This window comes from Chamaea fasciata, unplaced genomic scaffold, assembly GCF_029207755.1.
Source record: "Chamaea fasciata isolate MVZ Bird 193981 ecotype frontalis unplaced genomic scaffold, bChaFas1.0.hap1 SCAF_134, whole genome shotgun sequence".
NCBI classification, from domain to species: Eukaryota; Metazoa; Chordata; class Aves; order Passeriformes; family Sylviidae; genus Chamaea; species Chamaea fasciata.
In genome coordinates, this window is record NW_027094219.1 from 102,291 (window position 1) to 129,102 (window position 26,812).

Consider the following 26,812-nt stretch of genomic DNA (forward strand, 5'->3'; position numbering starts at 1 on the left):
GATTGGGGGGTCCCCAAACCTCAGTGAGGGGTTGGGGGGGAGGGGAGGGGCATTGAGGGGTGGGGGAGGGGCTCCCGCGCTCCGGGGCCGATTTTGGGGGGGAGGAGCTTCTGAGCCCGGGGGGAGGAGCCAGAGCCGAGAGGGGTAAGTGAGGCCACGGGGGGTTTTGGCGGGGGGGGGGGGCACCCTCACCTCCCCCCCCCCCACGGCGGGGATCCCCCCCATCGCCCCTCCCCCACAGAGACGCCCCTCCCCCCGAACCCCAGAGGGGGCTTTGGCGGGGGAGGGGCGTCCCGGGGATGGGAGGGGGCTCCCAGGAGGAGGCTGGGTCCCCCCGGCGGGGTTGTAGAGTTTGGGGTGACCCTCCCTTGCCGCCCCCAGCGCAATGGGCCCCCTCTCGCTGCTCCTCCTCCTCTTCCTCGGCGCCACCGTGGCCCCCGCGGCCCCCCCGGTCCTGGAGGAGCCCGAGGATTACGCGGTGGGGAAGGGGAAATCTGGGGGTGGGGGGCGCGGGGGGAGGCCTGTCCCGTCCGAAAACCTTCTCCCCCTCCCCAAAATCCTGCGTCCCCCCCCCAAAAACTCCTGGGCCCCTCCCCCATCCCCAAACTTTTGGAGCCGTTATGGGGGCGTGGCGGGGGGTCGTTGGGGAGGGGGGTGACCCGTCGCCCTCGCCCCCCCAGGAGTGCAGCGATGGGTACGAGTGGGACCCCGAGACCGAGCACTGCAAAGGTGGGGGAGGGGATTTGGGGGTCCCCGATTTGGGGGGGGGGAGGTGGGGTCTGGGTGCCCAATCCGGGGGGGTCGGAAGGTCCCAGTTTGGGGGAGGGCGGGGCATCCTCGGGTTTTGGGGTGTCCCGGGGTCCGGGGGGGTGTTGGGGGGTCCCGCTCCCCTCGGGGGTGTTTCGGGGGGTTCTCGGGGCTCCCGGGGTGTTTTGGGGGCGCGGGGCCGTCTCCGCGGTCTCCTCTCAGCGTCCCCTCCCCGGGGGTGTTTGGGGGGGCGGGGGTATTCGGGGGGGTCGGGGCCCCTCTCGGGGGGTGCTGGGGAGGAGGGTCGGGGGTCCCGGGAGGGTTTTGGGCGGTCTCAGGGAGTGTTCGGGGCCGATCTCGGGGCTGTTTTGGGGCGGGGGGCGCGGGGCCCCTCGCAGGGTGTTTTGGGGTCCCGGGGCCGTTTTTTGGGGGGGGGGTCCGCCCTCACTGCCCCCCCCTCCCCCCCCCGGTCCCCCCAGACGTGGACGAGTGCGCGGGGGAGGGGCCGCCGCCTTGCCGGGGCTCCATGAAGTGCCTGAACCATTTCGGGGGGGTACCTGTGCCTGCCCCGCTCGGCCGCGCTGCTGAGCCCCGCCCCCGGCCCCGCCCCGCCCCCGCCCCCTGCCCCGCCCCCGCCGCGCCCGGCCCCTGCCCCCGACGGCCGCTGCCCCCCAGGCTTCGGCCCCGCCCCCGACGGCACCTGCGCAGGTGAGCAGGGGCGGGGCCGGTGGGGAGGAGGGGGCATGGTTCTGGGTATGCCGATCGGTGGGCGGGGGCGGGGCCGATGAGCAGGGGCTGAGCAAAGGGAGTGGGTGGAGCCGGATAAAGGGCGGGGCGTGTTTGGGGGCGTGGCCTGAGCGGGTGGGGCTTTCCCGGGGTGGGGGGTGGGGGGTCCCTGCGGGGGCGGGGAGGTGACCCCCAGGTCAGGGGTCATCGGGGGCTCCCGGTGCTGCTGCTGCTCCCCCCCCCCGTGTCCCCCCAGACGTGGACGAGTGCGCGGGCCCCCCCCCGTGCCGGCCCAGCCAGGACTGCATCAACCTCCCGGGGGGCTTTGAGTGCCGCTGCCCCCCCGGGTACCGGCACCGGGACACCGAGTGCGTGGGTCAGTGCGGGGTCAGGGAGGGGCCAGAGAGGGGTCAGGGAAGGGTCAGTGCGGGGTCAGGGAGGGGTCGGGGGTCAGTGTGGGGTCAGTGCGGAGTCAGTGAGGGGTCGGGGATCAGTGCGGGGTCAGTGTGGGGTCCTGGGGGGCGCGGTGGGCGATTTGGGGGCCTATGGCGGGATTTCGGGGGATTGTGGGTGGGGAATGGCGCAAGGGGGCTGTGGAGATCTGTAGGGTGTTGATGGGATGTTCGGGGTGGGTTTGGGGTGTTGCTGGCAGATGAGGACGAGTGCCAGTTCCGCTGGTGCCAGCACAGCTGCGCCAACTCCCCCGGAGCCTTCGCCTGCCGCTGCAGCCCCGGCTTCAGCCTCGGCCCCGACGGCCGCTCCTGCCTCGGTCAGAGCCCCTCCAGACCACCGTGACCCCCTAGGCCGGGGTGGGAGCACTTCCCCCGCTCTCGCCGGGCCCCGGAGGGTTGGGGGGAGGTGACGACCCCCGGGCGCCCTCCCAAAGCCCCCCGTGCCCCCCAGACGTGGACGAGTGTTTGATGGGCGCCCGCTGCTCCCAGCGCTGCCTCAACACCTTCGGCTCGTTCCGCTGCCGCTGCCGGCCCGGCTTCGTCCTGGGCGCCGACGGCCACGAGTGCCACGGTAAGAGGCGCCCACCGCGGGCTGGACACGCCCACCGCTGTCTGGACACGCCCATGGAGCAGTAGCCCCGCCCCAGAGTCCTGCTGGATGGGAGAGGGAGGGGCGGGCGTGGCACGGGCGTGGCCGGGGCGGGGCCGTGACACCCCCGGGTGGCTCTGGCCCGCCCCCACGCTCTGCCGGCTCTCACTGGGGGTCTCTCTGTCTCCCCCCCACCCCGGGGGTCTCAGATGTGGACGAGTGCCGGGCAGGGGTCCCGTGCCAGCACCGCTGCCAGAACCTCCCGGGGGGCTTCAGCTGCCTCTGCCCCCCCGGCTACGCCGAGGAGGGGGGGCTCTGCCGAGGTGGGGGGGCTGGGGGAGGCGCTGGAGGGGCTGTGGGGCCCTTTGCGGGGCTCTGGGGTGGGTTTGGGAGCCTTGAGGGGCCTGTGGGGCGGTTTGGGGACTGAGGGGGTTCTGGGGCAGCAGAGGAGCCATTCGCCGTCCGTGGGGGTCTTGGGGGCTCTGAGGGGAGGCTGGAGGGGCTCTGGGGGTGATGTGGGGGGGCTGTGGGGCACTGGGGGGCTCTGTGGTCAGGGTGGGGGGGCTGTGGGGCCCAGCCTCCCCTAAAGCCCCTCCCGTTCCCGTCCAGACCGGGACGAGTGCGCCGAGGACTCCCACGACTGCGGGGGGACCCAGAGCTGCCTCAACACTTTTGGGGGACACCTCTGTGTCCCCCGCGACCTCTGCCGCGGGCCCTACGCCCCCCACCCCCGCAGCAACGGGTACGGACCCCCCGCGGGCACCTCGAAATCCCGGGGAGGGGTCCTGACCCCTCCCTGTGCCCCCTCAATCCAGGGGAGACTCCTCCTTACCCCGTCAGGTCACCCCTCAATCCTGGGTGGTCTCTGTACCCCCCCGGCGGGGTCCCAAAGATCTGAGGGGAGTTTTGGGGGCCCCGGGGGCGGCCCCGGGTTTGGGGGTCCCCCCAACTCTTTTCTGGGCCGCCAGGACCTGCGTGTGCCCCGGGGGCGTCCCCGGCTGCGCCCCCCGGCCCCGCTGGCTCCTGCATCGTTTCGTGGCCGTCCCCCAAATCCCCGACGTCCCCGCCGGGATCTTCCAGCTCGAGCACCCCCCGGGGGACCCCCAAAGGCTGCGGCTGCGGGGCGGCCCCCCCGGCACCTTCCGCCTGCGGGTACCGAGGGCGGGGAGGGTTTGGGGGCTCAGCAGAAATTGGGGGGCTCAGAGGCATTTTGGGCGAGGGGTAAAGGGGAATTTGGGGGTCTCCGGGGCAATTTTGAGGAAGGTCTAAGGTACTTTTGGGGGGGCCTAGAGGGCAGTGGGGAGCATTAAGGGGACGTTGGGGGATCGGTGGGGTGGTTTGGGGTCTCTCTGGCTGGATTTGGGGGGGTTCAATGGGCGTTTGGGGGTCCGGGGGGGCTCTGGGACCTCTGCGGTGTCTGTCACTGTTTTCGGCGGGTCGTTGGAGCATTTTGGGGGGGTCGGTGGGAATTTGGGGGGCCTGGAGCGGGGTTTCACAGAGACTCCGCCCACCCCCACAGGCGCTGACCAATCACAGCTCGCTGCTGGAGCTGGCGCGCCCCCTGGCGGGCCCGCGGCAGCTGCTGCTGGAGGTGGAGCTGCTCCGGCCGAGACCCCGCCCCCGGCACGAGGCCCCGCCCTGGACAACCGAGGCCCCGCCCCCCAGCGCCTGGGACCCGCCCCCTCCTGCTGGGCGTGGCCTGGCCTTACTCCGCCTCCACCTGTCCGTGGGGGCCCACCCGTTCTAGGGGGGGGCACTCCCAAAACCAACCAGGAAACCCCCAGACCCCCCCGGGACCCCTCAAACTCCCCCGGGGCCCCCAACCCTGCCCTGGGGCCTCCAAACCCACTGGGAACCCCCCCAGACTCCCACTGGGACCTCCAGTTTCCCCCCAGGTCCCTACAGCCATTTCCAGGACCCCCTGAAGAGCCCCCCGGGACCCCCCAAGGCTCCCCAGACCTCCCCAAACCATCGAAGGAACCCCAAAACCTCCCTGGGATTACCCTCACCCTACCTGGAACCCCAAAACTTCTTCCTTGAGAGCTGCAACTTCTCCCAAGGGATCCCCCAAGCGATCCCCAGGAAGCCCCAAAGAAACCCCGGGACCCCCAGTTTGGGGGCAAAGAACGAGTGTGCTGGTGCTGAGCAGTTTGGTCTGGTGGGAACTGGGAGGGACTGGGAGGAACTGGGGGGCACTGGGGGTCACTGGTGCCCCCAAGAATCACACGGACACTTGGGTCTTCCTCTCCGCAAGGGGGCGCGCTTTATTCGCCACGCCCCCCGCAGCCCCACCCCCCGCGGCGTGGTCAGTGCCCCACCCGCACGTGGGGGTTGTTGAGGGGCTCGAGGGCGGGGTCGGAGTCGGCCCCGCCCCTGCCCAGGCTGCCCAATAGGAGCAGGAGCAGCGCGAAGGCGGCGGCCCCGCCCAGGCACAGCGCCAGCAGGGGGCGCCGCGGGGCCCCGCGGACGCGGCACCTGCGGGGGAGGCGTGAGAGGGGTGGGGGGGTACCGGGACCCCCGGAGGGACCCCCGGGACCCCCAAAGCCACCGCAACACCCCCCCCCCCAGTGTGACCCCCCCCACCGTGACCCCAGGGGGGTCCCTAAAGCGCCCCCAGCGTGACCCCAAGTGACCCCCAAAGCCCCCCCCCGGGCCCCCCAAACGCCCCCCAGGTCTCCCCAAACGTCTCCGGGCCCCCCAAGCGCCCCCCGGGTCCCCCAAAGCGCCCCCCGGGCCCCCCAAACACCCTCCACGCCCTCCAAAGTGCCCCCAGCCCCACCTGAGCTTGGGGGGCACCCAGGCCAGCGGCCGCCGCCGGTATTTGTCCTCGTCGCGGTCGGGGGGGCTCCAGGTCTCACGGCCCCCGAGGGGTTTGCGGGGGGCAGAGCCTGGGGGGGCAGAGGGACCCTAAAACCCCGCCCAGCGACCCCGAGCCCCCCAGCGATGCTCCCCCGGACTCACCTGCATGCAGGGTCGGGGTCTCCCCCCCCATGTGGACGACGGCGTGGGGGGCGGGGGGGCAAGGGGGGGGCTCCGGGGGCGTGATGGGGCCTGCGGGGACAGAACTGGGGGTCGGGAGGTGCCCGAGGGGCTTCGGGTGTCCCCGGGCAGGACTCGGGGGGTCTCCAGGGGTTGGGGGTGTGCCAAGAAAGATCTGGGGTCTCCCAGAGTTTTGGGGACCCATTGAGAGGCTTCGCGGGTCCCAGGGAGGTTTGGGGTCCCATGGAGGGGCTTTGGGGGTCCCAGGGAGGTTGGGGGTCCCATGGAGGGGCTTTGGGGGTCCCAGGGAGGTTGGGGGTCCCATGGAGGGGCTTTCGGGGTCCCAGGGAGGTTAGGGTGTCCCAGAGAGGGCTCAGAGGTGGGCTGGGGTCCAGGGAGGATTTTGGAGATGCTGTAAGGTTTTTGGGGGTCCCTCCCCAGGTCAGGGTTCCCGGAGGGGGGATCCAAGGTGGGTGGGGGAGTCTCAGGGGGGTTTGGGGGATCTCAGAGGAGGAAGTGGGACCCCCAGAAAACATTTGAAGGTCTCTGGTGGGATTTTGTGGGTCCCGGGAGGGTTTGTGAGAGTTCGGGTTCCTGGGCAGAAATAGTGGGTGGTCCTAAGGGGGTCTGGGGGCTCCCAGGGGTGTTTTGGGGGCCTTGGGGGGGTTTGGGGTCAGCTCGCACCGTCCCAGCCCCCGTCCGTCTCCTGGGCAGCTTCAGGCTCCGGCAGCTCCTGCGAGTCCTCGATCTGGGGGAGGTTGGGGCGTTTCAGGCCATCGGGGAGGTTTGGAGAGGTTTTGGGGGGTTTTAGGGACGATTTAGGGGAAGTTTAGGGCGAGGTTTTAGAGAGGTTTTGGGGCGGTTTCAGGGCAGTTTTGGGAGGAGGTTCATGGGAGGTTTAGGGGCTGTTTCGGGGCCGCGGGCACTCACCAGCGGCAGCCCCAGCCCGGGCCGTGCCCAGGGCGCCGTCCGGAGCCGCGCCCGCAGCGCCTCGGCCACGGGCCCCTCCAGGTTCGGGGGGGGGAACAGGGGCCCCCCGCACTGCGGGCAGCGGTGCCCGGCGGGGGCCGTGCGGGGGGGCAGCGCCCGCGCCCACCCCGCCAGGCACGGCCAGTGGAACACATCTGGGGGGGCGCGGGGTCAGGGCGCCCCGAACGCCCCTGGGAGGAAATTGGGGAAGCCCGGGGGGGGGGGGGGTTCGGGGGGCCCGGGGGCGTTCGGCGGGGTTGGGGGGCCTGGGGAGGACCCAAAGGCCCCCCCCGAGCCCCTCCCGACCCCCTAACACCCTCAAGCCCACTCCCGAGCCCCCAAAAGTCGTTTTATACCACCCCGCCTTTAAAACTCATTTTAAGGCTCCCAAACCCACCAAGCCACCCCAAAGTCCATTTTGAGACCCCCACCCCCCCACAGAAGGCACTTTCAGGGTCCCCCACCGCCCTTTAACTCGGTTTTAGCGCCCCAGAACTCAGTTTCAACTGCCCCAAAACCCCCCGAACCCCCGACCCCTCGAACCTCGGTTTCCAGGCCCACTGAAGTCGCTCTCACGCCCCCCCTGCAAGTTCATTTCCCGATCTCCCAAGGCTCGGCCGGAGCCCAGAGCCCCCCGAATCCCCCAGAGCCCCCTGGAGCCCCCCCAAAGCCTCCCAAAACCCCCCGAAGCCCCCCAGAGCCCCCGGCAGCCCCCCCGGAGTCCCCGAATTTCCCCGGAGCCCCCTGCAGACCCCCCCGAATTCTCCCGGAGCCCCCCGAGCCCCCCAAAACCCCCCCACCGTAGCAGACGAGGCGCACGGTCTCCCGCTCGCCCAGGGGGGCTTCGCAGAGCGGGCACTGGGGGCTGTAGTCGCTGTCCTGCAGCCACTGCAGGTACGACCGCACGATGCACTGCGGGGGGGGCACGGCGGGTCACGGGGGGGCCCGGGGGGTTTCGGGGCCCCCGCCGCCGCCCCCCGGAGCCCTCCGGAGCCCCCGGACCTTGGGGTGGGCGCTGACCAGGCAGCTCTCGCAGACGTTGACGCGGTGCTCGAAGCAGAAGAGCGTGGTCACCCGACGCTTCGGGCACTTGCACAGGCCCATGGCGTGGCTGGGGGCGCGGGGGGCGTTGGGCGCGGAGGACCCCCAAGACCCCCCCCCGCCCCCCCAAAACGCGGCCCATCCCCCCGGTCCGGGTGCGCGGCGCTCTGGGGAGACCCCACCGGTGCCCCCCACGAAATAAGCGGAGATTTGGGACCCCCCCCCCGCCCCCACCATGCGGGACCCCTGGAATGTGGGGGGTCCCGGGGCCCCCTCCTCGCCCCCCGGAAGACCCAGGACCCCCCGGGCCCTCCCCAGAAGAAGCTCCCAGTGTCCGAGACCCCTCAGGACCCGCCTCGGACGACAACGGGACACCACGAAGCCCCGCCCAGCACTCCCGACGACCCCCCGACCCTCCGAGACGCCCCCGGAGCCCCCGGAGCCCCCCCAAAGTTCTCCCCCCCGCCCCCCCACTCACACGTTCCTATGGCGACGCGCTGCCCCGCTGGCGCTTCCGGGTGCGTCGATCCCTGATGGCGCCACTTCCCGCCGCCGGCCCGGAAGTGTGGCCTGTCCGTGCCAAACCGGCCACACCCGAGATGGCGCCGGGGCCCGCCCCCGCCTCGGCGCGCGGCGCGGCCAATGACGTCACTGCCGCCGTTCGAATGGCCATGGCGGGAGCGGGCGGCGGGCGGCGCTCGGCGGGGGCGACCCCGCGGGGTGAGGGGTGGTCTGCGGGTGACCGGGGGGGTCCCGAGGCTCTTTTGGGTCTGGGGAGGTCCTGGGGGGGGGGGCCGCGGGCGGTAGTTGGAGGTGGGGGGATGCGGGAGGGGGGGATTTGGGGAGGGGGCGGGGCTGAGGGGGGGTCAATTGGGGCTGGGGGCGTCGTGGAGGGATCCAGAGGGGATCTGGGGCCGGGCGCGTTCCTGGGAGGGGGCTGTGTGGGGGGTATCCGTCCTGGGGCTCCGGGGGGGCTCTGTGGGATCTCTGGGGGGGCAGGTGTGGGTCACGACCCCCACACCCTCCCCATCTCCCCCCCAGTGACGCGACGCAGCTCCCAGCGCTTGGTGGTCTCTGCGCCCCGGGGGGGCCCCCCCTGGGCACCCTCGTCCCGCGGCCCCCGGCGCAGCCCCGTGAGTGGGGGGCGCTGGGGGCGGCTCCGGGGCCTCGCAGGCGGGCCGGGGGGGTCACCGAGGGGTCTGGGGAAGGTCCCAGGGGGTTTTGGGGGACTCAGAGGGCACGGAGGCCCTCGGGGGCATGAGGGGTTCCAGGAGTTCGGGGGGAGGTCCCAGGGGGTTGGGGGGTGTCAAACACGCGGGGGGGGCTCCCGTTTTGGGCGTTCACCCACCCCTCCCCTCCCCCACAGGACTTTGACCGACCCCGACGGAGCCCCCGGGTGAGTTTGGGGCGACTGGGGGGAAACGTGGTGGGGAGAGGGGATCGCCGGTAATCCGGGGAGCCCCCCGCCCCTACTCCCTTAAACTGACATCCCCAACCCTCCCCACAGCTCCAGAGCCAGAAGGAGAACGACCCCTCCCCCCCCCTGCCCCACCGTGGCCCCCCCCTCCCCCTGCGCCGCCCCCTCCCCTCCGCCGTCCCCCCTCCCCCCTCCCGTGGCCCCCCGGGTCCGACGCTCCTACAGCCGCCTGGAGGGGGTGGGCAGCCCCCGGGGGCTGGGGGGGGCCCCGCTGAGCCCCCTCCCCCTCAACCTGCCCCCCGCAGCCCCCCCCGAGCCCCCCCAGATCCCCCCCCCTCGACCTCCCCGGCATCGGCGGTGGCCCCGAGCGCAGGAGGAAGAAGAAGGTGACGCCCATTGACGTGAGTGACGCCCTCGCCGGGACCTCCTGCGCCCCCCGACCCTCCCCGCGCTACCAGGACCCCCCAGCGACCCTTCTGTGACCCCCCCCAATGTCCCCGCAGCCCCTCAGGAGCCCCCCCTCCCCTGGAATCTCAACGTCCCCCCCCAGTGCCCCAATTTTCCCCCACAACCCCCTTTGTGCCTCCAGAGCCCTCCCAGGACCCCCAGACCTCTGTCAATCTACTGGACCCTCACCCCCCCAACTCCCCCAAAACCTCCCGACCCTCCCCACTCCCCTGCCCCTGCTGCTCCCTGCACTGCCCTACAGACCCCCCATTGCCCCACTGACCCCCCACTGCCCCCCATTTCCCCACTGACTGCCCCACTGAGCCCCCATTGCCCCACAGACCCCCAATTGCCCCACGGACTGCCCTAAAGACCCCCCCCTTGCCCCACTGATCCCCTGTTGCCCCCCCTTCCCTCCCATTGCCCCCCCACTGCCCCTTTCCCCTCATTGCTCCCATTGCCCCAACTGACTGCTCTACTGACCCCCCCTTTCCCCCCCAGCTGTCAGAGCTCGAGGCCTGGGCCGCCTCCATGAACGCCCAGTTTGAGGAGGCCGAGAGGTTCCACCTCGTAGTGGAGTGACCCCGAGACCCCCAGGAGACCCCCGGGACCCCCCGTGCAGGAGAGACTCCGGCGGGATCCTTGAGACCCCCACGGGAGCAGCCTGTGCTCGAGAGACGCTTCTGGGACCCTCCTGGGACCCTCGAGACCCCTGGGGTAGGACACCCCCGTGCAGCACAGCCCCCTGCCCTGTGAGACCCCGGGCAAGGGACCCCGCGAGAGGGACCCCCCCGTGCCAGGAGGGGCCGCAGGACCGGGGAGCCCCTCCCCGCGGTTTGTGTCGCCTCCCCGCCCCCGTTTCTCGCTCATTAAAGGACTTTGTGTTGCGGCCGCCGGAGTCGCTGCAAAGCACCGAAAAGGGGTCTCTGTCTCTTTAAGAATGGGGAGGGGCAATGCCGCCAATCAACGCGTGGCGCGGTGACGTCACGATCTGGGGGCGTGGTAACTTGGGCGGGACACGCCCCCAAGGGCGGAGCCCGGGCTGTCGGGACCCCCAAAATCCCCTGGTCCCCCCCCGGGCCTCCCCCACCCATGGAGCCCCCCCGAGCCCCTCCTCCCCCCGAGCTGGAATTTGGGGGGCCCTGGGGTGAGGGAGGGGGAGGGTGGTGCCCCTGTTTGGGGCGGGGGAGGGGAGAGGCCGGGGTCTCACCGGGAGCCCCTTTTGAGGTTGGGGCGCACCCGGTCCCTCGGACGCCCTGCGGGGGGCGGGGGGGAGTGACCCGTGTCCCCTTTTTTGGGGAGGGGGGACACACCTGGACCCTTTTCCTTGGGTGGGGAGGGGTTCCTGGGTCCCGTTTTTTGGGGCCGGGGACTCACCCGATGCCCGCCCCCCCCAGGCGCGGGGGCCCTGACGCTGCTGCTGCCGCTGGGGCTCGTGGGGGTCGTGAGCGCGTGCGTGGGGGAAGGGGAGCGCTGGGGGACCCCTGCCCTGGCCCTGCCAACCCCCCCCACTCTGGCGCTCGTCCTCGCCTGGGTGGGCGCGCACGGGCTCGGGAGCTGCTGGAGACCCCCGAGGGTGAGGGGGGACACGGGGGGAGGTGGGGGGGAGGGAGGGGCGGGATTTGGGGGGTGGGGGGCACGGGGAGGGGGGCTCGGGGGCTTTGGGGACCCAGTGGGGTCGGGGTCAAGGGGGGGCTCAGGGTGACTTCGCTGTCCCCAGACCCCCGGTGACACTCCAGGACCCCTCCGAGACCTCGGCTGTGAGTGGGGGGGGGGGCCCTCGGGGGGCGTGGGGGTCCCTTGGGGGGGCTGGCAGGAGTCCCTGAGAGAGCCGGGTGGGGTTCCGGGCTCAGGGTTCCTTCGGAGGGGTCGGGGGTCCCGGTGGGAGTCTGGGGGGGTCCGGGGGGCGACCCAGGGTCCGTCTGGGTCTTTCTGGGGGGTTTGGGTGGGGCCTGGGTGGGGGTCGGGGGGTCCCTTCGGGGGTCGCAGCTCTCACTGCCGCCGGCCCAGGGCTGTTGGCGCTGGGGGGGGCCCTGGGGGGGGCGCTGGCCCTGGGGGTCCCTCTGCCCCCCCTGTGCCCCCTCCTCCCTCCGCTGGCGGCGGCCGCGTCCAGCGTCGCCTTCGGCCTCGCGCTCCTCCTCCTCGTCCGGCGGCGACTGCGGGGGGGGCGGCAACGGTGAGCGGGGGGGGGGGGCTGAGGGGGGGACCTGGGGGGGCTCGGGGGGGAGACACGGAGGGAGGGGGCTGGGGGGGGGTCTGTGGGTGTTAGGGGGACTCCGGGGGGGCCTTGGGGCAGTTGTGGGTGCTGAGGGAGGGGCTGGGTGTGCACGGGGGGCGTTACGGGGGGCTGGGGGGGGGAGGGGCTGTGTATAGCTCCGGGGATGCTGAGGCCGTGCCCCCTCCCCCCTCAGGACACCCCTTGTACGAATTCTTCGTGGGGGGGGAACCAGGGTCCCCGCTGGAGCCCCCCGAGAGTGTCCACTGGGAGCGGGTCGGGCTCTGCGCCTGGGTATGGGGGCACTGGGAGCGACTGGGGGCGGGGGCTGGGGGGGACTGGGAGCGACTGGGGGGGACTGGGAGTGACTGGCGGGGGCTGGGGGGCACTGGCGGGGACGCGGGGGAGCTGCAGGGGGACTGGGAGAACTGGGGAGCACTGGAAGGGGCCTGGGGGAAGAATGGGTGGGCACTGGGGGGAACGGGAAGGCATCGGCGGGGGACTGGGAGAACGAATGGGGGGCGCTGGGTGGGCGCGGGGGGTGTTGGAGTCTCTGGGGAGAAGGAAGGGGGGCGGCTGGGGTTACCGCGGCAAACTGGGAGCACTGGGAGAAGGGGCGGGCGCAGAAGGTTAACGGGCTCTTCTCCCCCTTGTTCCCCGTCTGTGTCCCCCCGTGCCCGTGTCCCCCCACGTCCTCCCCGTCAACCCCGCCTTTATCCCCCCCGTGTCCCCCATGTCCCCCTCAGCTGCTGGTGCTGGCGGCGGCTCTGGGGGAGCAGCAGCGGCTCTGGGGGTCCCCGTCGCTGCCCCTCACGCTCGTGGCGGCCGCTCAGGGGGTCCCGGTGCTGCGGCGCCTCAGGGTGGGGGGCACGGGGGGGGTCGCACGTGGAGCTGTGCTGGGGACACGGGGGGGGGGGGGAATCACACAAGTGGGGGGGTCACGGGTGGGCACAGGGGGACATGGGGGGGGCGTCCAGGGGGGTGAGTGAGGGGAAACCACACGTAGAGGGAAACATCACAGGGGGAGACAAGGGGGGACCCCACGGGGAGGGGACACCCCCAGGAGAGTGGGACCCCATGGGGGGGGCATGGTGGGAGGGGCACGGAGGGACTCGGGGGGGTGCAAGGGGGCAGTGGGAGCGTCTGTGGGGTCCCCATGGGGTTTTTGGGCCCCCCGGTGGGTGAGGTGTGGTTGGGGCGGGGGGGCTGTGGCGTCTCACCTCTCTCTCCTTCTCCAGGAGCTGAGTGGGAAATCCCCCCCGAGCCCAGGGGGGTTCCTGGGGATCTTCGGGGCTCTGGCCTGGGGCCCTTTCGGGGGTCCCCTCCCAGCACTGCTGCTCCTGCAGAGACCCCAAAACGGGCTGGGGGGAGCCAGGGGGGCCGCCTGTGGGGGGCTCTATGGTGGGCACCAGGGAGCACCAGGGGAATTGGCAGGGTACTGGGAGCAAATGGGGGGGCACCGGAGAGGATTTGGGGGTTAATGGGGGGCACTGAAGATTTGGAGAGAACTGGGGGGATTTAAGGTTAATGGGGGCACTAGGAGTTATTTGGGGGTTAATTGGGGGAATGAGGGGCAGTGGGCGGCAGGGGGGGTGGGGCAGGTTCGGGGGGATCAGGGAGTGTCAGTGAGGAACTCTGGGGGGTCTCGGGGCAGTTTGGGGGACCCTGACATCCCCCTCCCCCCCAGCCCTGGGGTTGTGGATCTTCCATGGTGCCACCACCCAGAGGAGCCTCTTCCACCGCGACCCCCAAGACCCCCGAGTGGCTGGTGAGACCCCCAAGCCCGGGACACCCAGACCGCCCAGGATCCTCAAATCTGGGACCCCACAAACTCCTGTTCCTCCCCCAGGTCTCCCCACAGTCCCCACTGCCACGGGGCAGGTGCTGCTGGCAGGGGGCTGGTGGGGACTCGTGCGACGCCCCGACGACCTTGGGGAGCTGCTGATGGCGTTGGGCTGGACCCTTCCCTGTGGTGAGACCCCCCCTCACCCTGCCGGAGCCCCCTTCCAAACCCTGTGTCCCCCCTGAGCCCCCACAGACTCCTGGGACCCTCCCCAGCGACCTGAGCCCCAGACACCAAAACGCCTCCAGACACCTGGGGGCCGCCTGACCCCCCCAAGACACCTACCCTACTCCCCTGCCCCCCCCACCATTTGCACCTCCCCCGGCCCCCTCAAACCCCTGAATCCCTCTGACCCTCTTGCCAAACACCCCACGTCCTGCCCTGTCGGGACCAGGCTGGGCATCTCCCCCAAACACGCAGACCCTCCCCACTGCCCCCCCTCACTTACCTGGGTGCCCACCCAGCAGCCCCCCAACACAGAGCCCTTGTCCCCGAGGCCTGTGACCTCCTGACCGCCGTGTCCCCCCCCAGGCCTGTCCCCGGCCCTGCTGCTGCTCCTGGCGGGGGCAGCGCTCCGGGAGCTCAGGGCCCTCGTGGGGGAGCGGCGGCAGCGGCGCCGTTTTGGGGGGGCCTGGGCGGGGCTGTGCCAGCGCGTCCCCCACCGGCTGCTGCCCCTCATCTACTGAGGGTTCCTTCAGGACCCCCCCCTGCGACCCCCAGGATCCATGGAGGGACCCCCTGGGACACCCCACGTTGACTGTGGAACCCCCAAGCCCTCCCCCCCCCCGGCCATCTACTGAGGCACCTTTGGGACCCCCCACCATTTACTGATGCTCCCAGGACCTCTCAGATCAACTGAGGGACCCCCTGGGACACTCTCACGTCTCCCCACACTTACTGAGACTGGGGACCCCCAGGTCACAAGGGGTTCCACAGCCCCATTACTGTGTAATAAAGTCTTGGGGTCTCCCCCTCTTTTCTGGCTTTGTTAATGCCCATGTTCATTAGTGCCCCCCTTCATTAACTAATTTTCCCCTTCACTAATCAGTGCCTCCTTCATTAATAAATGCCTACATTCATCAGCACTCCCTTTTAATAATTAGTGCCCCCTTCATTAATCAGCACCCGCGTTCCTTATTCAGTGCCCACACTCACAAATCAGCACAAGGAGCTTGTTTGGGGTCAGTTCATTCCCGGATGTTCTTGAGCTAGGTTATTAAGAAGGGTCTCTTCTGGTTCAGTTTCCTCGGGATCTTGCTACTCCCATCCGTTATTGCACAGCTTTCCAGAGGCCACTTTCACCCGCCCTTCATTAGCCCAGACCCTTAATTAATTCAGGATCTCTCCTAATGGTATTTCACCAGTTGTCAGTCCCATCGACAGTGAGTTCCACTCCTTACCGAGCATCGTTCCTAGAACTGGTTTGTGGGATGTTCTTTGGTCCTGGCCCTGGTTCCTTGGTCTTCCTTAGTCTGAATCACTGATGAGCAGGTTCTCTCCTGAATCCACTTCCCAGTGACCCCGAAATCCCCTCCCAGTAAGGTCTCGTTAATCCCTTCCCTTAATGAGTATCATTGCTCGGAGTGGTTTGTTGGATGCTGGTTAGTCCCACCCCTGAATGAGCCAGGTCTCTTCGGCCAGGGTCTCCTCAGTCCCATCCATCGCTTTATGAGAGTCACTCCCGGCACCGGTTCGTTGGACGTTCATTAGTCCTGTCCCTTAATGAGCAGCCTTCCCGGACCTGGTTCTTTGGACGTTCATCAGGCCTGTCCCTTAACCGGCGGATTCTCTCCCAGGGGTGTTTCCTTGGGATCTCCCCATCTCAGTCCAGCTCCTCAATCAGCCGCCGACCCTGCGCTCCCTTGTCGATACCGACCCCCGCGGGCGGCCGGGGACCCCCGAAAACCTCCTCAACCCCCTCCCCGACCGGCCGGGGCCCGTCTGTGACCATCCAGGGTGCCCGATCCACCCGCCCCTCCCTGGGGGGCGGTCGGGGGCCTCCCCAGACCTTCTCCAGCCCCTCCCTGATTTGGGCCACCGCCGCCTCCTCCGCGGCCACTTCGGCGTGAACCCGGCGCGCCTCCCCGGCCAGCTGGGCGAGCTCCTCGGCGGCCCCCCGGCTCCAGCTCAGCAGGAACCCGACCTTCCTGCGGGCCCCTCGGAAGCGGCCCCGCTCGGGAGGCGGCAGCACCTTCGCCCCCGCCCTCAATAGCCGCCACAGGTGCCACAAAGCCGCTGCCACGTCGGCGCCGGGGTCGCGACTATCGCGACCCTCCAGCAGCTGCGCAACGGCCAGGAGCACCCCGCTGTCGCCGAGGGGGCTCAGCGGCAGCCCCGCGGCCCGGGCGTCGCGCCGGGCGCTCAGAAGCGCCTCGGCCGTACTCGTGAAGGGGCGGCGGTCGCGGAGCGCGGCCGAGGCGGCGATGGCGGCATCGGGGAGCTCGGGGAGCAGCGCCTCGTCCCCGCCGTGCAGGCTCAGCGCGAAGGCGTAACCGAACAGCACGTTCGGCAGCTGGAAGCGCACCAATGGGGACGGGGGCGCGGCGCGGAGGGAGCTCAGTGGGGGCACCGAGGTCGGGACGGGCGGCGCGGGGCCGGGGCGATCTCCACCGCTCTCCTCATCCTCCTCCTCGGGCCCCGAGCCGTCCCCGAGCTCCTCCACTCGCCCCCGCCCGCGCCACCACCACGGCCGCCACCGCGGCAGCAGCGCCGCGGCCTTCCCGGAGCTCAGCAGCCGCCGGAACCCTTCGCGCTCCGCCTCACTAAGCTGTTCCCAGAGGCCGCGGCCTGTAGGCCGCCCTGGATCCCCAGGCTCGCGTAGCCCGGGCACCGCGGAGCTCGGGGGGGAGTTCCGCTCAGCGCGCAACGCCTCAAGAACCTGATCGCGGTAAAAGGCCTCGGCGCAGGAACCGTGGGCGCGGTAGCAGCGCAGCGAGCAGAGGCGGCGGTGGCAGCGCGGGCACGTGTATGGGGCCGCGGAAGCGCTGCAGAGCCCACACGGAGGGTCCCGCTCCGCCGCCGCCATCTCGGCCTCTGACCCCGAACTTCCGGCGCGGCCAGACCCAGCACGCCCCGCCCCTCGGAGGCGATTGGCCAATGAGGGGTCCGCGTTTCCCCGCCCCGGAGTCGCTTTCCGCCAATCTCCGCTCGGCTCGCCGCTGCCCTCGGCCCTTTCCGTGACCCCCATCTCTCCGCCATTCGGGTATTTCCGGCAGCAGTCGGCTCTTCTCGCCGCCGACCTGCAGAACGAGACGCGAGCTGTCCCTTTTCACTGTAACCAGCTAATTAACGCTTCCTCTAATTCGCGTCCTAGCACAGAGCCTCCCAGAACACGAGGGGCCAAGGCAGGTGATGCTGTGGGGGCGAGCTGAGGGGGAAGGACGGGCGGGATCCCCCCCCCCCGGCGGCGCTGCCCTCTCGGCCCCTCGGGGGCAGCAGTGACATGGGCGCGCAGTGCGCTGGGTTCGTTCCTGCCTTGGCACATTCGGACGTTCATCCGAAGGGAATGTCCCGCTAAAACAGAATTTGTTTCCAAGCAAAACTGGGAATTGTCTAGAAAACCTTATGTTCTAAGAGGCAGGGGGTTTGTTTTCCCTATCACTGCATAATACAGGATACTCCCGTAGCTGTGTTAGGCAATGGCATGAGGTGAGAGCTGCATTTATTTAATTTCGTATTTTATTTTATTTATTGTTTATTTTATTATTTTTACTTTTTCATTTCTGTAGTGTTTTATGCTATTTTATTTTTTACTTTTTCATGTTACTTTTTGTTTTATATTTTTAAAATGTTTCTTTTATAATTTAATTTAATTTTATTTTTTCTTCTAAGTTATTCGTACTTTTTATTTTCAAATTATTTTAAAATTTTTCGTTTATTAAAATTTTTTTACATTATTTCTTTATTTTTCATATTAATTTTTTATTTTGTATTTTTACTTTTGAATTTTAATTTATTTTTTATTATTTGTTTTTACTTTATTTTTATTATTTTAAAATTTTATTTTATTTCTTAAATTTTATTCTATTTATTCTTTATTTTATATATTTTTCTTTTCCATGCTTTTTTGTTCCTTTTTTCTTTTACCCCAAGTCTGTGGAAGTTTGGCTGTTGGCAACAACTAAGCTTAAAATTAACATCCATATCCACTGGATGTCTAGATATAATTGAAACCGCAGTTAGCAAAATCCTCTGTATTTTCTGCTAAATTTAAAAAACTGAACTGAGAAAGCTGCAAACACCATGGTGCCATTTTTTTTCCTTTTAACCCCCTAACAGCTCTCATTCTACCCATGTACAGTATTACCAGCAGGAACTTCATGTCCAGATGTATTTCAGAGGTAGCAATAAAACAAAGTAAACATTCTATTTTGTAACTCACCGAATCTCTTTGTTAATTATCAAAAAAATCCAAAACAAACCAAAAAACCCAAACAAAAAAACCCCCACCACACAAAGAAAATATACCAAGATTATTTTAATAAAAATTAAATCTTAACCCCTGAGAAAATCAGGCTGATTTAATTCTAATAAACTGTGGTTCAGAGCCACAGACCAGAAGGGTGGCCCTTGTCCATGGGAAACTAAATTCACCCCCCCCCCCCAAATTCCTGAAGTCAGTTTGGAGGAGGAACAAAAAACCCACGCATGCAAGGAAACTTCTGGAGCTTTGTTCATTTGCCCAAGCAATCCCGAGCTAGTTGGAAATGTGCATCTCCCTACAGCCCTGGTACCAAGGCTCAGCGAGGGGGAAGATCCCAGTTCAGGCTCCCCCAGCCCATCTCCAGGTTTCTCTATAAGCCCTCCCAGAGGCTACCAGCTCCCACTGCAGAACAGAACCAGCACCCAGCCAGCAGCTCCTCGGTCCTGGCAGGTCAGCGGCACTTCCAGGAGCACACCAGGCTGGCAGCAAACTGCCCAAAGGGCACTCAGCCCTAGACCCTTCAAACCCTCCAAAGTAGCTTGGCCAGGGGGCAGGGTCAGCACCAAAGACACAGACACCAACCTCAGGAGCTCAGGGTCTTTGGCGACAGCTCAGAGCAGCCAAGAACCTCCCAAGGAGAAGCTCAGCAATGCTCCCCAGCACTGCTACCCAAGGTGGCCTACAGGGACTGAGATCCAGCACCAGGGACCCTGAGCCTCACCCCCAGCAGCTGGGAATCCCCTGTCACAGCCCAGCCCTGGAGAGCCCCCCCAGAACTGGCAATTCCTGCGGGTGCGTCCGCCCGCAGGCCAAGAGGCTCCGGCTGTGCCGGGACAGGGCCCAGGTCGGGCAAATGCTGCAATAAACAGGCGCACACAACTCCCACGGCGGGAACAGCTGGGCTCAGCCTCCTCCGGCGTCGCCCCAAAGCCTGGCCAGGGCTTCAGGAGCAATGCAGGAGCTGCCTTTGGCCCCGCTCCTCCCAACAAGGCCACAGGACGCATCTCAGGGCCCTGTCCGGCCTCTGAACACAGAAAGGTCAAGCTGTGTTTCACTAATGAGCACGGACCTAGCCCAGAACACTAATGATCCTGGCTACCGCACTGCCGACAGGATACAAACACAACATCTGGGTTGAAGGCTCACCCAGAGGTCAGCTTTGGCTCAAGACTCCGGTTCAGGCCTCAGTGCTTCAATAAGTCCCAAGCCGTTCGGACCTCCACAGAAAGCCTGTTGCCATCTCCGGTGGAACCACACTTCAGGCAGCACTTCCTCTGCCCACTCCCGAGGCTATTTAGCCTGCCAGCAAAGAGCAGGGGCTGACCTGGGAATGACAGAAGGCAGGGAGGGGAAAGGACCCTTTTGCTTCCATCCAGAAAGCCAAAGGCCGTCAAAAAACCCTCTGGTGAACACCTGAGCAGCACCAGGAGATGAAAGGCCTGGCACTCCTGACTCCCAGAGCTCCCAGGCCTGCCTTGCCCCTCACCTTCAGCCCTTGTCTTGGACAGCAAGGCAATCCCAGGGACGGAAATCCAGGCTCCCGCTGCTCCTGGACGGGGGCACCCAACAGCTCTGTGCTGGCTGAACACGGCAGCAAAATCAGGATGCTGCTCTTCCTTGGGCAAAACTCCAGCCACTAAAAAGCTGGAATGCAGGACAACCCTGCCTCTCCACCGGGGCACTTGGATCCAGCCCTACTGACACATGGACATTTGAGACAGGAATCCATAACCCTCCGTGAAATCACATCACAGCCCCCAGTGTTTTCCTGTTCGTGTCCTCACCTACCTGGCATAGGCTTCTTCCAAGGGTTCGCAGACACTTTGCCTCTAGCCAAAAAGATGAACATCGCTTTACTTCGAGGTTTCAAGAAGTGACATCAAGTCACCCTAGTCACATCCTTCACATCAGATTCTCCTGTAAAAAGAAACAGATTTTCCTCCTCAGATCATTTCTTCAGCTGTCAGGAATGCCAAGATCTCACACATACTCCCAGAAATTCTCTCAACACCATTTGCTGCTTCTCTCTCTGCCAGGGCACCAACAAGTCCTGGGTTGCTTCTTGTTCCCTGCTGGCCAGTGACCTTGAGCGATAAAAGAAGGCACCAGTATTGCTGCTAATTTTACAGCCACAGGCTTTCAACTTCCCACAAGTTAAAAGCAGAAGCAGACACTCCTCCCCCTGCTGGAGCTGATGGGTCCATTCCCCGCTTTGCTCTCACAAACTCTACAGCCCCGCTGCCAAACCCAGCACTGCTGCAGATCTGCAACACAACAGCACTTTATCCACGGGGGGCTGCCCCAAACACACATTTCCCATCACGGGTCCAGAGCAGCCCCAGCGCTTATTTTACATCTCGCCAAGCAAGGCCAAGGCCCCCCCCAGGTGCACAGGAACATCAAATCCTCACGGTGTACCAAGAGCACCAACAGGTTCAACCCATTCAGGCAACAACTGCTCCAGTTCACTGCCGGGCACTGGCACTGCTCGGTGTGGGAGGATCCGCTGAGCTCCTGGGTATACTGAAGGACAAAACACAAAGACAACATTAGTTCTTTCCACAAAACAAAAAAAGAATAAAAAAATCATAAAAAATTCTGCCATACCCTAGAAACACCTTCTTCATCCTGAATTTAGCATCCTGCAGCTTAAAACAACCATTAAAAAGAGAAAACACATGAGCTAGACAAAAGCACCTGCGAGTGGACAGACCTGCAGACTCACACCCTGCTGGAAAATGGTTTTGCCAAGTCTTTTCCTCCCAAGCCCTTCTCCATCCATAGGGATCACTGCACTCACCCCAAGGTACTCAGCAGGGAAAAGGAACAAATGGAGACTCGGTGGCTGCCCTGGGCTCTCTCCTTGCACCGCCCCGGGCAGTGACCAGGTGTTTTGCCACTCCACGGCAGCAGGAGAATGGACACAGACGCCAAGAGGAAGAATGGTCCTAGTTTACTATCAGTGCCAAGGCAAAACAGGGGCAAAAGGACACATTTGGTAAAACAATGAGCCTATCACTCACTTGGCTTCAGCGGCGAGACAAAATAAGCAAGGGAATGCCTCTGACCATTCCTACAGGAGTGGGAAAGAGAGAACGGTGCCTGACACCCGTCACCAATGGCCTGAACACCCCACCGTCGGCCAGAGCCTGCAGGGGCCGGGGAGCCCCGTTCCGCAGCCAGGACCTGGAGAACCCTTCCCGGCAATGGGGAGAACCTACGTGGTGCGTCCACCCGTAGCGGGGATCTCCAGGGCGCCCAGAAAGGGGTCCAGCCTCAGAGGCCCAAATTGACAAGCCCAAATGACTCGGTCAGCTTTTTGCGCAGGAAACGCCTGGTTCTGACGGCCCACTTGCCAACCAGCTGGAGCCAGGGCTTGGCCAGAGCCCAGGCCACAGCCGGGAGGGTTTTGCCTGCAACATTCTCCTGACAAGTCTCCAGGGATACCTGTAGGGAGGATTTCTGCATATGCCCCACACAAAGGGACACAAACAACTCCACAACAGACAGCTTGGCATTGAGAACCACTAACACTGATGTTTAGATCACCTGTTTTTAACTAAAGTGTCTTGATGGCATTAACAGCATCATACTCAAGGTTCACTTGGAAGTCACCTCAGGCTCAGGCTGCTCTTCGGGCCTCAGCCCCTCACTGGGAGATGCTCTCTGGGAGCCCAGGGCAAACCAGAGCCTCCCAGGGCAGCACAGACCCACCTGCAAGGGGAAGGAGGATTGCCGCCTGTCCGCAGCACCTCCACGGCAATGGTCCAACCGCACCAGCAGCGTTTGCCAGTCCAGGCAGGCAGAACACAGGACCAACCAGGATCTCCCCACCGAGCACAGGACAGACCGGCTTCCCAAGAAAGGAAGGGCTGCTGGACAGGGCAGGACAGGTCTGCACTGGGACAGAAGCCGAGGAAGAGTCCAGCAGGCTGCTACACCCCTGCAGCACAGCCAGACTAGTACTCCCGGCTGGAATCGCAACCATTTACGTCCCTGGAAACCCACCATCCTACGGACCACTACAGCCGGAGCAGAGATCCAAGCCTGCCCCGCAAGGGCCAGAGGCAAGAAAAACCTCAGGGCATTTCTCCCCTAAGAAAACAGAAACGCAAGAGTTAAACAGCAGCTTGTCATTTTGGAGGCAGCGGGAGCTACCAACACTCCCAGCAGATCTCAGCTCACCTGGGAAACTCCCATTACCACTCCCACTGAAAAACTGCCCAAAAAATTCACCTCGCCCAAAAGTGGGACCGGAGGAAAAAAGCCATCGTTTCTTCCATCTGCCTGAGATAATCTCGGGCAGTTTCTCCATCCTAAAAAACATCTCCAAGTTATATCAAACCCTTACCTTTATTTCCATTGCACCATTATTAGAAAACAAATTGGAACCATTTCTGAGGCTGGTACTTAAGTCAGCTGGCATTTTTCTTTCAAGAGCCTGGCAAATAAAAGCTCTGCTTTGCCTCTCCCAAGCGCTTCAGTGTTTTGACCGTGACTCCATTTTCTTCCCTGTAGATTTCAAATGAAGTTCCAATTTAAACAACTCAAGATGAATTTCTGACGGATAACGCCAGAATCACCCAGGGACTAGCTCAGTTGGTTACAGCAGGGTGCTAACAGCACCAAGAAAGCCTAACAGAAGAGAGGAGAGACTTATTTGACCACAAAACACTCAATTGCTTTAGATGAGCAACAGCACAGCTGAAGCTGTCAGCGAATGCAGCTGACAGCTGCAATGAATGCAGCTCATGCCTGTTACCTGGCACGGGCAAAGGCCACGGAGATCTCCCAGGCTCCGACTCACCCAAGGCGCTCCGCAGTCAGAAGGGCACAACAACCACAAGGCTCCCAGTCCCCCGGAGCTGCCAGTGTCATTCCGGGTGGGAACCTCGAGCCCCGAGTGAGAGCACTGGGTCCAAAAAACACTCCGGCAGGTCACAAATCACCACTGCAGGGACATTCGATCCCAGGGGGAATAACCATGAAATACACTGCAAAGACAAGAACCTTGCGCGTGTCGATAGCAGCACGTCGGCCATAGGGCTCTCTAAACATTCTGAAGGAAAGGAACTGAAGTCTCCCAGCTGCAGCAAGTGCTGCTTGTTTCCTTTCGGACAGAAGGTGCTCCTAAACCGGGATTAGAACAAAAGGTCCCTACACATTCGAGGACCTTCCAGGGCCCTGTTTGTTTGCCCAAGCAGTCCGTGGCTAGATGAAAATGTGCATCTCCCTACTCAACCCTACTAACCTTAACTCGAACCCTCCTGCGAACAGACAGGGAGAACCTGGGGGTTCCAGGACCCTGGGCCTTCCAGGGATCCAGTCCGGGAGAGATCCTGGGCTGTGGGTAATTCCAGCAGGGAGAGACCCAATCCTGGCCAGAAAGCCCTGGAACAGAACAGAACCACAGAACCAGCACCCAGCCAGCAGCTCCTCGGTCCTGGCAGGTCAGCGGCACTTCCAGGAGCACACCAGGCTGGCAGCAAACTGCCCAAAGGGCACTCAGCCCTAGACCCTTCAAACCCTCCAAAGTAGCTTGGCCAGGGGGCAGGGTCAGCACCAAAGACACAGACACCAACCTCAGGAGCTCAGGGTCATTGGCAACAACTCAGAGCAGCCAAGAACCTCCCAAGGAGAAGCTCAGCAATGCCCCCCAGCACTGCTACCCAAGGTGACCTACAGGGACTGAGATCCAGCACCAGGGACCCTGAGCCAGACCACAGCACGGGGCACCTTGGAGTCCCCAGCTAATGAGGGAGCTGGAACAAAAACATTCCCAATAATAAAGCAAGGGAAGGGCTTTGGTAGGGGGCTTTTCCTCATTTTCCTGGGAAAATCCTAGGAGAAAATCAAGTTCAACTGTTTACTGCATAAAATCAACACTAAACAAACCACTCTGAGACATCCAATAGCAGCTCCTGCTAAAACTCCATTGGGAATTCTCCTTTGGGTTGAGCCTAAACCACCTCAGTCCCCAGGGATCGCAAAGATAAACCCAAATAAACAAGTCTCACCCCTACCAAGAAAAGCAGCACAAAAAGACAGCAGAGCACTGACGCAAGCAAACAGCTCTGGGAACATGTCCTGCAAATTGTCACATTCCTGCCCACCTTTCCTGTAAGACTGAAAACTAAGCAGTTCAGTCTAAAACTGACAGAACCATTAATTACAGCAGCCTCAAAAACACCATAAAGAGAAACAAAGAGAGAAACACCAAACAAGCCTCACAAACAGGGACTTTTTAAGCTGGGACTTGCAGAAACTCCCCCAACTTCGTGTGCTGCTTCTCTCTCTGCCAGGGATCAAGAAGTGTCCAACACTTGCCAAGAACCTCGAGAGAAAAAAAGGTGCAATTAGTACTGTCCATTAGGGCAATAGGCTTTGAGTTCAGCCTCATGGAAACAGAAGCAGACACTCCTCACCCTGCTGGAGCTGATGGGTCCCTTCTCTGCTCTGCTCTCACAAACCCTTCAGCCACGCTGCCAAACCCAGCACTGCTAGAGATCTGCAACAGAAGAGCAGTTTATCCATGGGGCGCTGCCCCAAACACACATTTCCCATCAGGTAACCAGAGTAGTTCATCCACGGGGAGCTGCCCCAAACACACATTTCCCATCAGGTAACCAGAGCAGTTCATCCGTGGAGCAGTTCCCCAAACACACATTTCCCATCAGGTAACCAGAGCAGTTCATCCGTGGAGCAGTTCCCCAAACACACATTTCCCATCAGGTAACCAGAGCAGTTTATCCACAGTGAGCTGCCCCCCACACACACTTTCCATCAGGTAACCAGTGTAACCCAAGTGCTGATTTCACATCTCCCCAAGTGTGCCTAAAACCCCACGTACACAGGAAGACCACATTCTCAGAGGATAGCAAAAGAAAGTGGAACAGACTGCATCCATTACTACTCAGACAACAATTAATCCAATTAACCACTGTATACTTGCACTACCTGGCTTGGGGGATCAATTCACTTCCTGTATATGCTAAGCTAGAGCATAAGTACAAAACCCAGCCCTGTTCCATAAAGAAAACCAAACAGAAAGAATAACCATAAGAAAATTCCATAGACTAGGAAACTCTTGTGTACCTTTGAACATACCTCCAGAAAACTCCAAAAGCCACTTTCAGTAGGAAATACTCACAACAAAGCCCCAATGACTTGACCCAGCACACAGAGTTTTAGGTGCAAAACCTTCACACTTCATGACAAAGCCGAACCAAGGAAAAAAGCTCCTCCAGACAAAACAAACGCCCTTTACCCCCATTATAAAAGCCCCCCAAACATACCTCCGACCCAAAAGCAAACAAACCAACCCAAACAAACCCCAGCGGTCCTGAGTTCCATTTGATGTTCAGCCCCTTCCCAGACTAGAGACACCCAAGGAAGGTCTCACACACCTTTCCCAACCCCTCTGCCCCTGCTTCCCTCCCCCCTCCGGCACTATTGCTCAGCCTGGGGCTGAAAAAATCGGCATGCCCTGAAAAAGAAAGATTAAACTAACAGAAATAACTCACATCACTCAAAAGCTGCCTCTACTTCTTGCAAGTAGCTCTTAGAAACTTGATGGCAACCTCCACAGAAATTTTATTACTAAAATAGCTTATCAAGCAAGAACACAAAACTGAAGAGCTTGTTTGTTCCAACCATGCTCTTTCCAAGTTAAAGGCTAATTAAAACCTTCATTACCAGACACCAGCTAGGCCCACACACCACAAAACATTAAAGGAAAAAAAACAAAGGCAGGAAAACTTCTGTACCTTCTCCAAACAACACACCCCAGGTATACATATCCTGCCCCCACCTACAAAAACACCAAGGCTCAGCATAACTTTGATTTATAGAAGAACTTACCAAGAACATCCTCCAGCAACATAAAACTCCCCACGGTCTCTCTACCAGAACTATAAGAAAACTCAAACAAGAAAGAAAACTAATACAGAACACACAACCCCCCCTCCCCCAATTCAGCACCAAAAGAGACCAAAAACAAGCTAAATTAAAGCAAAGTTTGCCTCCCCACCCCACACAAGAAAAGGTCTTGGGATACTGAGACAAACTCCAACAGACACACAAAACAACACCCCCTCAGCCCCACCTATCACCACCCCCCTCAAAAAAAAAAAACCTAAATACAATCCCACGCACCACAGCTTATAGGAAAAAAAAAAAAGGAACACGTTCTCACTGCACTAAAACAGCCTGGAGAAGCCGCAGACAGACCACAGAGTTCCACACCGACCCACAGAGCCCACAGCGTCTTCCGGGGCCCTTTTGAACCCCCGCCCGGCTCGCGATTGGCGGGCTCGCTGAGGCATCGGCAGCGCTGATTGGACAGCGCGCCCCGGGAACCGTCCCGGCCCCGGCCTCGGCCCCGCCCAGCCCGCGCTGAGGGCCCGGGAGCTCCGCCCCGCCCTCAGCACCGGCCCCGGTCCCGCTCGGCCCCGATGCCCCGGTAACGCTCGGCCCCGCTCTGAGGGCCCGGGGGTCTGCCCGCTCCTCGGGTCCCCCCCGGCCCCGCCGCCGGCCCCGATCACCCCCGGCCCCGCTCTGAGGGCCCGGGGGTCTGCCCGCTCCTCGGGTCCCCCCCGGCCCCGCCGCCGGCGCCGATCACCCCCGGCCCCGCTCCGCGCTGAGGGCCCGGGGGTGCGCCCGCTCCCCGGGTCCCCCGGCACCGATCCCTCGGCCCCGATTCCCCGGCCCCGGCCCCGGCCCCGATCACCCTCGGCCCCGCCGAAGGGTAGTGATTGCTGAGGAATTTCCTTAGGAATTATGGATCTCAGGCATATAGACTTTTGGAGGTGGAATCCCAGTTTCAGCCTTGGGCACCTGCAGGAGCAGAGGGATCCTTACCCATCGCAAGGAGAGCCCGGAGCCCCAGCGTGTCAGGTTCGGACCATGAACCGTCAGGGGGATGAGCAGGAAGTCCCCTCTCCCCCTGCCCTCACTCGGAGTGGC

General features: G+C 63.5%; 5 protein-coding genes and 2 long non-coding RNA genes across 8 annotated transcripts; 3 read left to right on the forward strand and 4 right to left on the reverse strand.

Moving 5' to 3' along the window:
• The first annotated feature begins 112 nt into the window (after window positions 1–112).
• On the forward strand, window positions 113–4,644 carry LOC136304635 (EGF-containing fibulin-like extracellular matrix protein 2). Its single transcript, XM_066208128.1, is given in 12 exon segments — window positions 113–144; window positions 382–478; window positions 681–729; window positions 1,227–1,294; window positions 1,296–1,455; window positions 1,730–1,849; window positions 2,126–2,242; window positions 2,377–2,496; window positions 2,724–2,837; window positions 3,124–3,256; window positions 3,483–3,666; window positions 4,034–4,644. Coding segments are annotated over 11 exon segments (1,386 nt in total). The 5' UTR covers window positions 113–144; window positions 382–385; the 3' UTR covers window positions 4,262–4,644.
• A 111-nt stretch (window positions 4,645–4,755) lies between these two features.
• ZFPL1 (zinc finger protein like 1) lies at window positions 4,756–8,066 on the reverse strand. Its single transcript, XM_066208130.1, has 8 exons — window positions 7,982–8,066; window positions 7,465–7,573; window positions 7,263–7,374; window positions 6,424–6,617; window positions 6,178–6,241; window positions 5,476–5,565; window positions 5,294–5,402; window positions 4,756–4,989 (listed from the first exon to the last, which is right to left on the reverse strand). Exons 2-8 carry the CDS (start codon window positions 7,564–7,566, stop codon window positions 4,821–4,823), a joined length of 840 nt encoding a protein of 279 aa, XP_066064227.1. The 5' UTR covers window positions 7,567–7,573; window positions 7,982–8,066; the 3' UTR covers window positions 4,756–4,820.
• Window positions 7,999–10,286, forward strand: LOC136304638 (actin nucleation-promoting factor WAS-like). The gene is made up of 5 exons (XM_066208132.1): window positions 7,999–8,223; window positions 8,545–8,636; window positions 8,870–8,899; window positions 9,011–9,321; window positions 9,869–10,286. Exons 1-4 carry the CDS (start codon window positions 8,037–8,039, stop codon window positions 9,308–9,310), a joined length of 609 nt encoding a protein of 202 aa, XP_066064229.1. The 5' UTR covers window positions 7,999–8,036; the 3' UTR covers window positions 9,311–9,321; window positions 9,869–10,286.
• A 34-nt stretch (window positions 10,287–10,320) lies between these two features.
• Window positions 10,321–14,210, forward strand: TM7SF2 (transmembrane 7 superfamily member 2). The gene is made up of 10 exons (XM_066208107.1): window positions 10,321–10,369; window positions 10,817–10,943; window positions 11,088–11,127; window positions 11,378–11,543; window positions 11,779–11,876; window positions 12,329–12,442; window positions 12,821–12,983; window positions 13,270–13,350; window positions 13,432–13,554; window positions 13,957–14,210. The coding sequence occupies exons 1-10, from the start codon at window positions 10,321–10,323 to the stop codon at window positions 14,109–14,111; spliced, it is 1,116 nt and encodes a 371-aa protein (XP_066064204.1). The 3' UTR covers window positions 14,112–14,210.
• A 290-nt stretch (window positions 14,211–14,500) lies between these two features.
• ZNHIT2 (zinc finger HIT-type containing 2) lies at window positions 14,501–16,487 on the reverse strand. The gene has a single exon (XM_066208129.1). The coding sequence runs from the start codon at window positions 16,448–16,450 to the stop codon at window positions 15,248–15,250; it is 1,203 nt and encodes a 400-aa protein (XP_066064226.1). The 5' UTR covers window positions 16,451–16,487; the 3' UTR covers window positions 14,501–15,247.
• Window positions 16,488–16,691: 204 nt separating this feature from the next.
• On the reverse strand, window positions 16,692–21,553 carry LOC136304639 (uncharacterized). Its single transcript, XR_010724711.1, has 4 exons — window positions 20,267–21,553; window positions 19,637–19,765; window positions 19,335–19,542; window positions 16,692–19,172 (listed from the first exon to the last, which is right to left on the reverse strand). It is a non-coding gene; the product is annotated as an uncharacterized lncRNA (long non-coding RNA).
• A 1,709-nt stretch (window positions 21,554–23,262) lies between these two features.
• LOC136304640 (uncharacterized) lies at window positions 23,263–26,096 on the reverse strand. Of its 2 annotated transcripts, none has more exons than XR_010724713.1 (4): window positions 26,043–26,096; window positions 25,615–25,658; window positions 24,274–24,356; window positions 23,263–24,182 (listed from the first exon to the last, which is right to left on the reverse strand). It is a non-coding gene; the product is annotated as an uncharacterized lncRNA (long non-coding RNA). The 2 variants fall into 2 exon arrangements; XR_010724712.1 differs by lacking the exon at window positions 25,615–25,658 and adding an exon at window positions 25,709–25,769 and having other exon boundaries at window positions 26,043–26,090.
• Between the last annotated feature and the right edge of the window lie 716 nt (window positions 26,097–26,812).

Excerpts from the sequence above, each read along its gene's own strand:
- ZNHIT2 (XM_066208129.1), bottom strand. The coding sequence starts at position 16,450 with ATGGCGGCGGCGGAGCGGGACCCTCCGTGTGGGCTCTGCAGCGCTTCC.
- ZFPL1 (XM_066208130.1), bottom strand. The coding sequence starts at position 7,566 with ATGGGCCTGTGCAAGTGCCCGAAGCGTCGGGTGACCACGCTCTTCTGC. Across the intron at positions 6,242-6,423 it reads CCGGGCTGGGGCTGCCGCTG|ATCGAGGACTCGCAGGAGCT; the intron begins GTGAGTGCCCGC and ends AACCTCCCCCAG. Across the intron at positions 5,403-5,475 it reads GACCCCGACCCTGCATGCAG|GCTCTGCCCCCCGCAAACCC; the intron begins GTGAGTCCGGGG and ends CTGCCCCCCCAG.
- LOC136304638 (XM_066208132.1), top strand. The coding sequence starts at position 8,037 with ATGGCGCCACTTCCCGCCGCCGGCCCGGAAGTGTGGCCTGTCCGTGCC. Across the intron at positions 8,224-8,544 it reads GGCGGGGGCGACCCCGCGGG|TGACGCGACGCAGCTCCCAG; the intron begins GTGAGGGGTGGT and ends TCTCCCCCCCAG. Across the intron at positions 8,637-8,869 it reads GCGGCCCCCGGCGCAGCCCC|GACTTTGACCGACCCCGACG; the intron begins GTGAGTGGGGGG and ends CCTCCCCCACAG.
- TM7SF2 (XM_066208107.1), top strand. The coding sequence starts at position 10,321 with ATGCCGCCAATCAACGCGTGGCGCGGTGACGTCACGATCTGGGGGCGT. Across the intron at positions 12,443-12,820 it reads CGGTGCTGCGGCGCCTCAGG|GAGCTGAGTGGGAAATCCCC; the intron begins GTGGGGGGCACG and ends CTCCTTCTCCAG. Across the intron at positions 13,555-13,956 it reads GGGCTGGACCCTTCCCTGTG|GCCTGTCCCCGGCCCTGCTG; the intron begins GTGAGACCCCCC and ends GTCCCCCCCCAG.